Source organism: Nymphaea colorata, chromosome 11 (genome assembly GCF_008831285.2).
Source record: "Nymphaea colorata isolate Beijing-Zhang1983 chromosome 11, ASM883128v2, whole genome shotgun sequence".
Lineage (NCBI taxonomy): Eukaryota > Viridiplantae > Streptophyta > Magnoliopsida > Nymphaeales > Nymphaeaceae > Nymphaea > Nymphaea colorata.
In genome coordinates this window covers 308,329-320,197 of record NC_045148.1, presented here as the reverse complement: position 1 = coordinate 320,197, position 11,869 = coordinate 308,329, and the positions used below count along the sequence as shown (strand labels likewise).

The window sequence follows — 11,869 nt, the reverse complement described above, 5'->3', positions numbered from 1 at the left end:
AAGGAGGCGGCTCAGCCAAGGCTGGTTCCTTATGAATTAACACTTGAATCAAACGCAGAGCTGACGGATTCTCCATATCTCCTTGCCGCATCAACAGCATCGCAAGGGTTCAGGATTGAGGAGCGGCTTTAGTAACTGCAGCCTTTTTCGTTTATATTCTGTTGATTCAGTTCAAGAGTTCCTGAACTTTAGAGGGTACGACGATCTTTACACGCAAAAGATGCCAAGATGCCCAAAACTTGGATGACCTATGCTGGAGATGGTTTTCCTTTTTTACTGCAATAGAAAAAGCAGGGAAAAAAGGACGGACTTCAAAACTTTTTCTTTAGAATTTTTTTTCTCATTTTACACATGAAATTTACGGTCGAGTGGAAAGATCAGAGATGCGTAAGTTCATGGGCGGACGTGCTTTGACTTGTGTAAGTAATGGGGCCCATGACGTTTAAACTTTCAACCCGCGTAGCGGCGTAACACTTCATTGGGGCTTGCTTACAGGATATTAGCGCCGATCCCACAAACAGTTTCCAAGAAATTGGGATGCACAGGTTCCAGATGGTTCAGATTTCTGATCGAGAGGTGTCCCAAACACGCTATGATTTCATGGCACGAGCCTCATCCTGTAAGTGCTTTACAAACGGTGCAGTCTACACAATAGTACCTTCTAAAACAACTTCCTTGTTATGTTATTCTACTAAATTTTGAAGTGGAACTTTCATGCATCGGTTGTGATAATCTTTCAGACACACAGGACCCTATTCTGAAGTGGAACTTTCATGCATCAGTTGTGATAATTTTTCTTTGGACCCTCGTTATCATTAAGTTGTTTCGGATTGCATATGTTTACTCTGGAAGTTGCTTGGAAAGCTGCGGGAAAAGTTACAGGAAAACACACAAGCACATAAAGAAGAAACACCTCAAAAGAACACCCTAAATGAAACTGGTCTGTGTTAAGAAGAGGCATGACATTAGCAAAAAACACAAATCTGCTTCGATAAAAGCTTATCTGTATCCTGTAGGAAACTCGAAGACAAAAATTATATTTTTCAAGAGCACACTTTTTCTGTCAGATAATGGTTCAAGTTTCATAAGAATTTCCAACATTAACTAATTCTATTCCTAGTCATTCAATCATTTAAACAAACCAGCTATCCTGAACCCTATCATTCTGCATATCTGCACGTAAATAAATTGAATCATCAAGGGTACATCGATAACATTCAGAAACTCAGCAACATAAGTTGCAGTTGCAGGTTCCAGCGCCTTTGAGAATAACAGCGTAGAGCAAAACAGAAAAAAAAAAAGAAAAGATGATAGTGGACTTGCCTAAAGAATTACAAGAAGCGGATTGCATTACAGGAAATCATTCATCTCATCAAAATTTATTCACATAGAAGTTGCAACAGATCTGTTCCAATGATCTTTATGAAGCCTTGCTTGTATGCAAACTCTGATCTTTAGGATTCAAATACTAGGCAACTTCTGACTCTTGGTGATCAACTATGCTGGTCTTTTATGAAGAAGATATCTAAAAGGTGAATGTCTGAGAGACTGGAGATATCACAGCCTGATCCAACATCAAGGTGGAACTAGGCTGATCCTCCCTCTTTTGCAGTTCACTCCTGAAGAGCAATTAAATTAAAAATAACAATCGCATAGGCATAGACCCATTACCTCAGGTAAGAACTGCGGCATAGGGCTAAGTCCCAGCTAAGCAAGCCAAGACAACAGGAAAAGAGACCGACATACATGGAAAATCAAACCAACAAAACAAAAAAAGAGACTGGGATACATGGAAAGTCTGACACAAGCAGAAAGAATATAAAAAAAGGTCTTTCTAATGTACAACATATGCGTCTGCATCGACGCAAAAACACACTCACTGGACCTCCAGATTAATCACTCCAATTATCATGATCCGTCAAAGATTCTGATCCCTGTGCCATGAACAGAAACCAACATGTCAAAATATAATTCAAGTTTTAAATGTTGTTCAAGATTAATACTGCAAAGAAACCTAAGACCATGGGACTGGAAGTGATTTGAGATACTTTTCATGGCAATAAGCCACTGACACAGCCATATGTGGCTCAGGCTGGGCAATTGCCCACCCTGACGTTTCACCATACAGGGAGTGCCGTTCTAAAATTTACAAGTGCCACCTTAACTTGTTCAATTTTTTCTTCTTTTGCTTTCACAAAAGTGTCCGAATTCAATTCATGAAAATAAAAAGAAGAAAAAGCATTTACATTTTTATAAAAAAGAAAGCAGTAAATGTGTAGGAGTTTAGGTTTTATAAAAGAAGCCACCTCAGTAGTTCGTCAGTACATCATTTTTAAAAGTAGACAAATACACCTACCAACATTTCGTTCGTCCTACCGTCTTTCACGTTTGCCAGAAACATAACTTTTTCAACTTTGAAGTTTTTCACATTTTTTCTTGCTAGTATTAAAGTCATTGTCATTTTTGGTTTTAACAAAAAGACCAAATGAGCATTATAAATTTTGATAAAGGCAAATTCATTATCAAGTTGGAAAACGTTGGAAAAAATTAATAAGTACAAATTTATAATGTACAAAAATTGTAGACTCAAAGGGGCTTGTGCAGCGGAAGAAGGCCACTAGTTGTAGCAATTGATTCACAATGAGAATGGATCCTTTGTGTAAACCAAAGCTAGGTGCATCACCTGGGATGAGGGAGCTGCTCCCAAGGGGTTTTACCACTGCTCCCATGAGGATTCAGGTTCATGTCTTCCCTTCAACTTAGTTTGAAACAAATGCATAAAGATGGCACGGCACGCACACACACACACACACACAGATACATACATACATACATACATACATACATACATATATATATAGACATGAGAAAACTCATATTTTTATATTTACTGACTTATGGCACTCATTTCCTCAGAGTAAATGTTTGTGCCTCCCTAAATAAAATTTCTACCCCTGCATCTGCAACAAGCTCAAAGCTAGAGGAATTTAAACTTAGTTTATTTTCATTTAATGTTCAGCCTTATAAGCAGAAAAATTATCTCACCAAGCTTTTAGAGAAGGCCACTTTCATTGCTGAAAGAACCCATGATCAAGTACTACATTTACCTCATCTGCAGCAGTTGAAACAGAGGGAGACCATAGAAGAATTTGCCTGTCATTGCTCCCTGTGTATAATTCCTGTCACCAACGGCTGTAAAGATTAGCTTCCAGAAATATGCAGTTTCCATAAGAAGTATCTATAGTTCCATAAGCCAAAGCCACACCTGATCTGCTGAGCTAAAGCAGCAACAGTTCACAGATTCATAATGGCCGTGGAATGTTGAAAATGTCTTCCCTGACCATATATCATATGCCTAAAACATATTAAAAAGTTATAATTGTGAGCATTCACAATCTCAACCCTGGGATTTGCTTTGAAATAAAAAGGTAACAAAATAGAAAACTACCTTCACAGAAGTTGTGCATGGAACAAACACAAGGGATAAATCTGATGCAACAGCCAATTGTACGTTTTTCTTACTTTGGAATCGTAAAGCATCGTAGTTAACCAATGTGTTGCAGCCAGACTCAATGTCCCATAACCTCAATCTTGAATCGGTGCCTACAAAAAAGAGATCGAATAGGTTTTGACAACCAGAAGGAAATTTTCAACAAAATTTTGAAGAATGGCATTTCATTAATCAATACAGATGGCAACAAGATATGGAACAACAGCATGAGCAGAGTGGAAATGTTTTCATGTGTAACTATCCATAAAAAAAAATAATTTTTCAGGTAATTTTGTTCTGAAATTTGGGAGGGAGATCTGAAATGGACATTGAAAAGTAAAATGCTTAAGCTTGTTATGAACTTTTCTTAATGGGCGCAAGTTGACCATGATAAACAGCCAGATTGGTTTGAGAATCTGCATCTCAGGTTGGTTCACTGTACATCGACAGCAATCAGGAGTTCAGGACCTATGTCAAGAGCATATGAGCATGGGAAATAACACAGAAGGGGTACAAAAATCGACCTATGGTGAGCTAATTCAAGACACTCTAGCTACTCATATCAGCTCCCTTCATTGCAAGATGAAGCATCAAGTCACTGTATTGTAGACTGATTATGTATTTTCCTATAAGAGCACTGATTAATTCAAAATCATCCAAATACCTTTTCAGACTCTATGGAGCTGATGCCATTAAGAAATTATGGTTCTGCTCCATAAGAGTCCAGGACTCAGCGCAGTTCGTGAACAAAAATTGCATTTGCTTCATAATCTGGTCTTCATTAAACTTGCACAGATTACTGTAGCCACACAGGACCCGGTCCATCTAGTGCCTGACCATCCAAACCATTAAATAAGTATGTCCAAGCTATAATCCAACTGACTTGACCTTTAACTTCATCTTCCAGATATTTTACTCTTTATTTCTTACAGAAACCTCATAGCCACCTATTTCTGTCTAAATAGTACACAGCTAACTCCCAAAGTGCAAATATTAAAAGGAAATAATGTAAGCACAACATGTCAACCAAGTCCTAGAGAACTCTTCAATCCCACAACCAGGTTAACTGGCGGATCTCAGACCTAAAAGCAAACATAAAGATATAATTGCATTGATCCAATGATCCACTAATTACTGTAAGCATGTTAATAACAATGACCGACAAATTCCTGTGACAATATTACCGATGTGTCTGCTTTAAGTACTTGTGATGTTCAGAACAAGGAAAGCAGAATGGCAGGTCATGAATGCAGCTTCCCTGACAAAGTTCAACTATACCATTTATGAATTTGCACATGAAACCATGAAAGGATCGATCAATGACCATATCATTGTTTATTTATAGTTCTTGTGAAAATAAGTAGATCACAATATGAAATTAAATTAGGAGGATTTGTATTAACCTGCACTCAACAAATACATTCCATCTTCTGTTATCTTTAGTCCTGTCACAGCACCAAAATGAGCTGTTGCACGATTATGAGTGGAAGACATCCCAGGATGCAATCGCTGAATTACAGACCCCTTAGGTTGACCTTTATAGAGGGAACATGATTGTTTCGTTCCATTTGCAACAGTTATCCGTTTTTGTGGTAACCGCGCTGTTACAGAGTAGCCTGAGTCTGAGGGTTGGAATCCTGACAACTGATATGTGATACAAAGTTAAATAGCTGTGCAGAATTCCCATACACCCAATCTGGGATGCATAGCATATTCATTGAGAGTCATGACCAGGTAAGCACATAAACCATACAACCAAGAAAAAAAATAAACTGAGCAAATTTACTCTTCATAAGCAGCAAAAGAATAGCACTTATCATTACCATATAACAGAAAGACAAACAAAGAAAATATTTGTACTTCAAAAAATTGTCCAGCATGCACTAGGCCTACCCTTTATGGATACAGTCTCCCTCACTCCAAATCAGATTTTTGCCCTGGTAAAAGTTAAAACCATCCCTTGAGCATATAACAGTATGCTTCTTCAACACAATGAAGAGACATTTTCTCATTTATGCCAAGAAATTGATAATTTTATGTATCTTACCACATGTAGATACTTTAACCAGATGAAAATTAGAAAAAAAGGAAAAAGTAAACGCAAAAGAACAGAAACTTTAACACTGATTTGACACTGCCTGGGTCATGACAGCTCAAAGAAACTAGAGTAGTATGTCATGTCCCGTATTGTGAACATACTTACATGGACATAATGACAAAGGATGAAAATCCTCTATACAAGATAACCCCAGATTCCTGGAATATTTCGGAGTGAGATTTTGTGTTTTTTACATCTACATCACATAGCCAACTCCAGCAAAGAGTGCATCTTTCAGTGGAAATTATTATGGGCATGGAACTCAATCATTTTCTATAAATTAGTTGCATGTTTATTCATCAGGCAGTATTTGGCAATGACATGTACAAAGAGTCGTAAAATTATGGTGACATGATTGTTTTATCAATAGAAAAAAAAAAGCATAGTAATATACTTTGGCTGATTTGCTCCCACTGATAGCTGGCCTCCGCCCAAGCTGGGTTTGGAACTGGTCCAAAACACGAAAGCAGCCAGCTCTTCTAATGTCCCAAAAGCGAATAGCACCATCACATCCTCCAGTCATTAAAACCCATTCATTTGATGTGGACCACTGGACAGAGAATACACCAGCTGCAACCAACCAAATACCATTGAGAACAGATGATCCAAAATCAAGTGAAAGTAAAAGAACAGCTTGGTAAGCAATGGGGAGGTAAGAACATCTGGAAACAGACCTATAACTTGGCAAATCCTAAAACTAAAGGAAAAGATACCTCAACCACTAGTCCAAGTTTCCTATTTCACTTATAGCAGATATGACAAAGGTTTTCTGGTCTATGCAGACATTAGGAGATTGACCCTGTAAAAATTATGAATAATGAAAGCAAAAAAATGTTAATCTTCACCACATCAATCCAAAGACATGAGATAATGGATCAGATCACCTGGCAAAAAAAATGTTAACATTTTATTGACTATGAATAAAAAGCCTTCTACACCAATGCAGCAAATACAAAAGAACCTGTTTTTTATTAAGTGACTTAAATTTTGATACCAAGTAATTACATATTGACAACAAATATTACAGGCACTTATGTATGACAGCCACAAGAAACAGCCTTTTGACAGCCCACGCATTCATCAATTTTTGTTTTTCAATTGCACCCATAGGTTACATATCCCAAGATCCTACCACGCTATTTACTACCCATTAACTGCACTAATCTCTATGCTAGGGTGTGCCACCCGTCAAGTCATGAACTCAAAAAAATTAATAGCCAACACCTAGCATGTTCATCACCACTTACAGCGCTCTTACCTCTTCATCGCTTCAGCAATTTCAGTGAGATATTTACCCTACCCTACAATCACCAGTATTATCATGATTCTAACTATGAACTGACCCTCAATTTCTTGTACAACATCTCATCAAATCTTGGTGGCTAGCAGTTAATATTTTGCCCCCCCCCCCCCCAAAAAAAAAAAAAAAAAGATTATGCTGTCACCAAATCAGATGTAGATCAAGTCATCTAAACCTGATCTAACTAAGAGGTCCTCACATTTGAATGCAGGTAGGTTGTAGCACTTTAATCCTTATGAACCTCCAAAGAATAAAATAGTGAAAAGCAATATTTAAATTGTAAATAGATGCAGATGGATGGTTCATACAATTTGGGGAAGCACAGTCATTACTGTGCTGTTTCGTACACCCTTTCTGTCTTGATTCCACGTAAATGTGCCTGAATCAGTTGCTCAGGTTGAGCACTGACACGGGCTTACATAATTTGTATCAGAAAAAAAAAATCATGAAGCTATATACAAGCACGCCTAACATGTTGTAGTTCCAAGTTGTTTTGATAAATTCTGACCATCGTGGATGTGATATGTACACTGGATTTAAGAAGAAAATTTTCCTGTATTTCTATAACCCAACTAGAGTGTATCAATTTCCAGACATCAAGAATCAAATCATTTTTTTTTATCAAAACTTGTTTTGAAATTAAAAGAAAAAGAATCCAAGAGCCATTCTCTATTGAACCAATAATGCACATTGCAACTACATGATCAAGTTTGGTCAGAACAATTTAAACTATGAGACTCCCATGATGCTTGCTCTTAAGCTTCTCTGTATCTCAATTAATAGGTTTAGATCAAATACATATCCACATTCAAGCACTTTTAGCAGGGTTACATCAAGAGGAACACACTGAAGATGGTGAAGCTAGGAAATGAGGCAAGAAGAGCTGTCCAGAAAACATATCCAGAATCTTACGCCAAGCAGATAAAAGGAACCCTCAGTGTGTGGCTGTGTGCCATAATCAACCACAGAAACTGCTAAGTATTTTTATGCACCTTTGTTTGCAGGCCAAGAACTTTTTATATTGCACTTTCTGAAATTTTAGGTCATAAATTAGGAGTGGGGAAAAAGGAAACAAATAGCTGAAACATTTGAGTAATCCAGCATTAAACAGCAGCAGGAGTTGTAATTAGGTTACAGTCAGAAATGTCACCATGGTCATACCTCGATGTCCTGACAATGTATGGGTGAATGCCCCAGAAGCAATATCACACAGCCGAACTTGAACATCTTCAGTTCCAGTAGCAATTAGCATATGAGAAGTAGCCACCGAGGACATTGCAATTCCATAAACCTTTCCAGGCATTTTGAAACTCATCTCCACCTGAAGAAAAATGAAAAAATAAAAATTATAATTTACTTATAAAGGAGTATAGAGATCAGTTCCCCGCTTGTAGTTTACAGACAACCATGAAGAGATATAAACAAGGCATCACCGAACCTGTGTCATATTTGTGTCCCAAACTTTAACATATTGATCATAGGAGCCTGTAACAAATAGCCCAGTATCTACAGGGTACCAAACAGCTGATGATATTGCATAGCTATGACCACATTGAACATTCTTATCAACCAGAAAAAGTGGCCTGTGTTTTGCAACTGCATTGCTATCACAGCTTGTAGCTTGTTGTATGTCATAAACTGCAGCGGATCCATCTGATGCACCCGATAGCAAATAACGACCTTCCGTCAAGTCAACCTGACCATGTAATAAAGTGGAATTCTTTAACTTGTCAAAGAAAAGCCTCTTAAACTAAATTAAGTAATCAAATGAACTCAAGCTCAAACATAATGAAATTGAGAACATTATGACTTTGCAGTCATTGCTGATGCAGCTGGAAGCATTCTTTATGAAATGTCCAGATGGAAGCTTAGTACCTGGCACCCAGTGACAGAGTGAACATTTTTTCCTTGGGTGGCCAAGAAAATTTTTCAAAGGCCTCTATTATATTTTCCACAATATCAGTATGAAAATTTTTGTTTACCAAAGTGCAAGGCAGACCATGCAAACCACAACCCCCCTTTTTCTCTCTCCTCCTCCTCCTCCTTGCCTCTTAAACTGATGGCACTGGTGCTAGTGAAGGCTATAACTTGCCTGACGAGTCAACCTCAAGGTTTCCTAAGAAATAGAAAAATAATAGACGCTAAGGAAGCGTAGTAGGCCTCAAAAAGTACTAAAAGCATTATGTGCTCTGGGAGTTTGAATAGGCTATATTCCTTTTTTATTTCCAGAAGAAGACACGAGTATGGGTTATTAGACCCGTGAATGCATCCACAAAGGTAACCATCGAGAGCTTATCACACTCCTCATGAAAGATAGTCCAGAAGATGGGGAGACTGTTGATTCCATATTATCAAAACCCACAGACACAATCTATGAAACATAAAAATATGTGATTCGCCTTGAAAAAAGATTGTCACTTTAGAGACTTCACTTAAAAAGACTAACGCAACTTGAAATTTGTTCATCATTACAACAAAAGCATCTGCGGTATTATTTCTTATCTTACAGAATTGTAATACACTTGTTACTGTATTAATGAGAAAATTTTCTTCTTTTGCTTGAACTTAAGGCATGCCAGGACTTTCCTCCTTGTATTTGTACCTACAATAATGAATTCTACGATCATGCAATCAGGAAGAAGGGGGAAGGTGAAAAAGGAACTTGTGTCAGAAATTCCTCAAACATTTCACAGAGTCAAGTTTATAGTCGATATTGGTGAAAACAGGTAAAATTACAGTAATTAACTCTTTATAAAAACTTCAAGCACATATCACAAACATCAATTAGAGGAGCACGTTCTGATCCACTTCTTTCTACGCGAACCTTGGATTCTTCTCATCCATCAACAACTAAATAAAAAACTAACCAACTTTCAAACTAAAAAACAGCGGTATCACTTCTATATCATCGAACAGTTTTTAGAACAAAAGCAATCAGAAGACCACCGAGAAATAGCTCAACTATTGAAAAGGATGAAAGTTTCAGTCTAATCAGGTTTTCAGGCCAAAAGTCAGCCGTATACGCGGAAATTCCCCTGTTCGTCAGAGGAAATGGCAAAGCAGAAGCAAGATTCTGCAAGAAGAAAGGGGATGAGGGTTACCTGCAGCGTGTTGACGCCACCCTTGTGCAGGCTAACTATCTCTTTATTGTTGGAAAGTTTGATGGATGAGAGACGTGACGCACGCACCCGACTGGCGAAGGCGGATGGCCTCGATCTGCCCAGCTGTCTATTCACGACCTCGTTCCACATTTCTCAGGCCAAGGTGCATACTCGACGGCTCCGCCCTCCCTTCAATATCGGAAACTCTAGCCGTCTTCCCTTAACCGGCTCCTCCAACCGCAGTCCGAAAGCCAAATTCCCGGCGACCCCCTGACGCTCCTCCTCCTGGACGATTCTGCTCAACCCGTCTTTCTCCGACGAAGAAAAATCCCTATTTGGGCCGCAAAATCCTACTTTTTTCGATTCCGCCGGCTACTCTCTTCTCCGGAAGCCGACAAACAAACGATTTCGAGCGACAATCCTTCCTTTTCGCCTCAGACAATCACGATTCAGAATTCGAGCCGAAATTTCACGAATTTATGCGGGTTCTTCCTCCTCCTTTCAGGACTGTCAGCTTCCGACAAATTTCACGAAATTTTCCTTGCACCTCGCTCGTCCGACAAACCTCACTCTGATCGAGAGCGGTAGTTTCGATTCCCAATCGGACTTTCCCCGTACACAACCTTCCCCTTCTCACCAACCCTGAAACTCGTGCACGCTAGAGAGAGATTGACGCAGATATCGTTGATGTCTTAAAAAATATCGTCAATTTTTCGCGACGTTCTCAACGGCGATATAGTATCCCAGGTGGTGCAATAACTTCAAAAATATCGTTCGACATTAACTTCATCTGGTGATGTGAGTCTCACAATAATTCTATTTTTCTCGTCGTTGCTTTTAGAAAGCCATTAAGTTCCCGTTCCTCTTTCTTGATGATCCTTGTTTCGAGCCAAACTTAGCTGAACTAAGCCCATTCGAGCTCAACCTAGCACTCGCTAGTTCGAATCTCAATGGCGCTCGAGCCCTCTGGGTCTGACTCTAAAAAACTGATTATTGAGACTGTGAGTCTAATGGCTAGGTAGAGGATGGGACTAGAACGAGTCGACCAAGTCAATGCAGAGATTCGATGCATTCATCATCAAATCATCCAAAGTCTCGAGATAAGATAGAGTCACACCCTCTCTTTTTGTCTTATAGAATGATAAGCTGTGCACCACGATTGTGTTGTTGATAAGGACGCCACTTGATATTAGAATATTTTGAATTTATTAAAAAAAAAAAACTGACCAATGATTGAAATGAGATGAATCGTCCCCTGCCTCTAGGGTCTAGGGTTTAGGGTCGTCTCGAAATCTATGTGGGCGCTCTTCGTTAATTGGAGCATCACGCATCTCACCTTAATTTTACAGTCCAAGAGAGTAGCCACTATAGGAATACAACTGACGACTGGATTTTTTCCGGCGTACTCGCTCGACCAACTACACTAACTATGGATCACAAAAGTTTCTAATGCTTTCCCATCAAGTGGATCATTTTTTGTTAGTTGGGGTTAGGTAGACCACACATAGAAACACAAATTTGACTATTAAAACATTTGATCTTCATCAATTTAATGGTTTTGTGACTAAGTTTTTTGACCAAATGAACAGCGCTCGTCAATTGACCATATCACTATTTCATGAACACGTTCAATGTGCTGCCAAGGCGTTGCATTTGGTTTCTGGCGGAGATATTTTAATTGGAATATATATATATATATATACACGCTTTTGATAGTCATTTGGGTAGTCTAAGAACATGAATAAAAAATTAAGTTCTTTGTTGAACAACATTACAAAACTCTCCGCGTGTCCGTCTTTTTAGAATATGGTGAAAGTCTACGCAATTCCTTCTTTTTTGCTTTCATGGCAATTAAAGAGAGCTAGATTAAGATTCGTGGA

The 11,869-nt window shown here is 38.5% G+C and overlaps 1 protein-coding gene across 1 annotated transcript; it reads right to left on the bottom strand.

Moving 5' to 3' along the window:
- Window positions 1-1,331: 1,331 nt before the first annotated feature.
- Window positions 1,332-10,666, bottom strand: LOC116264163 (WD repeat-containing protein ATCSA-1). Its single transcript, XM_031644218.2, has 9 exons — window positions 9,990-10,666; window positions 8,327-8,584; window positions 8,050-8,209; window positions 5,983-6,158; window positions 4,894-5,134; window positions 3,449-3,603; window positions 3,266-3,355; window positions 3,108-3,179; window positions 1,332-1,934 (listed from the first exon to the last, which is right to left on the bottom strand). The coding sequence occupies exons 1-9, from the start codon at window positions 10,137-10,139 to the stop codon at window positions 1,893-1,895; spliced, it is 1,344 nt and encodes a 447-aa protein (XP_031500078.1). The 5' UTR covers window positions 10,140-10,666; the 3' UTR covers window positions 1,332-1,892.
- Between the last annotated feature and the right edge of the window lie 1,203 nt (window positions 10,667-11,869).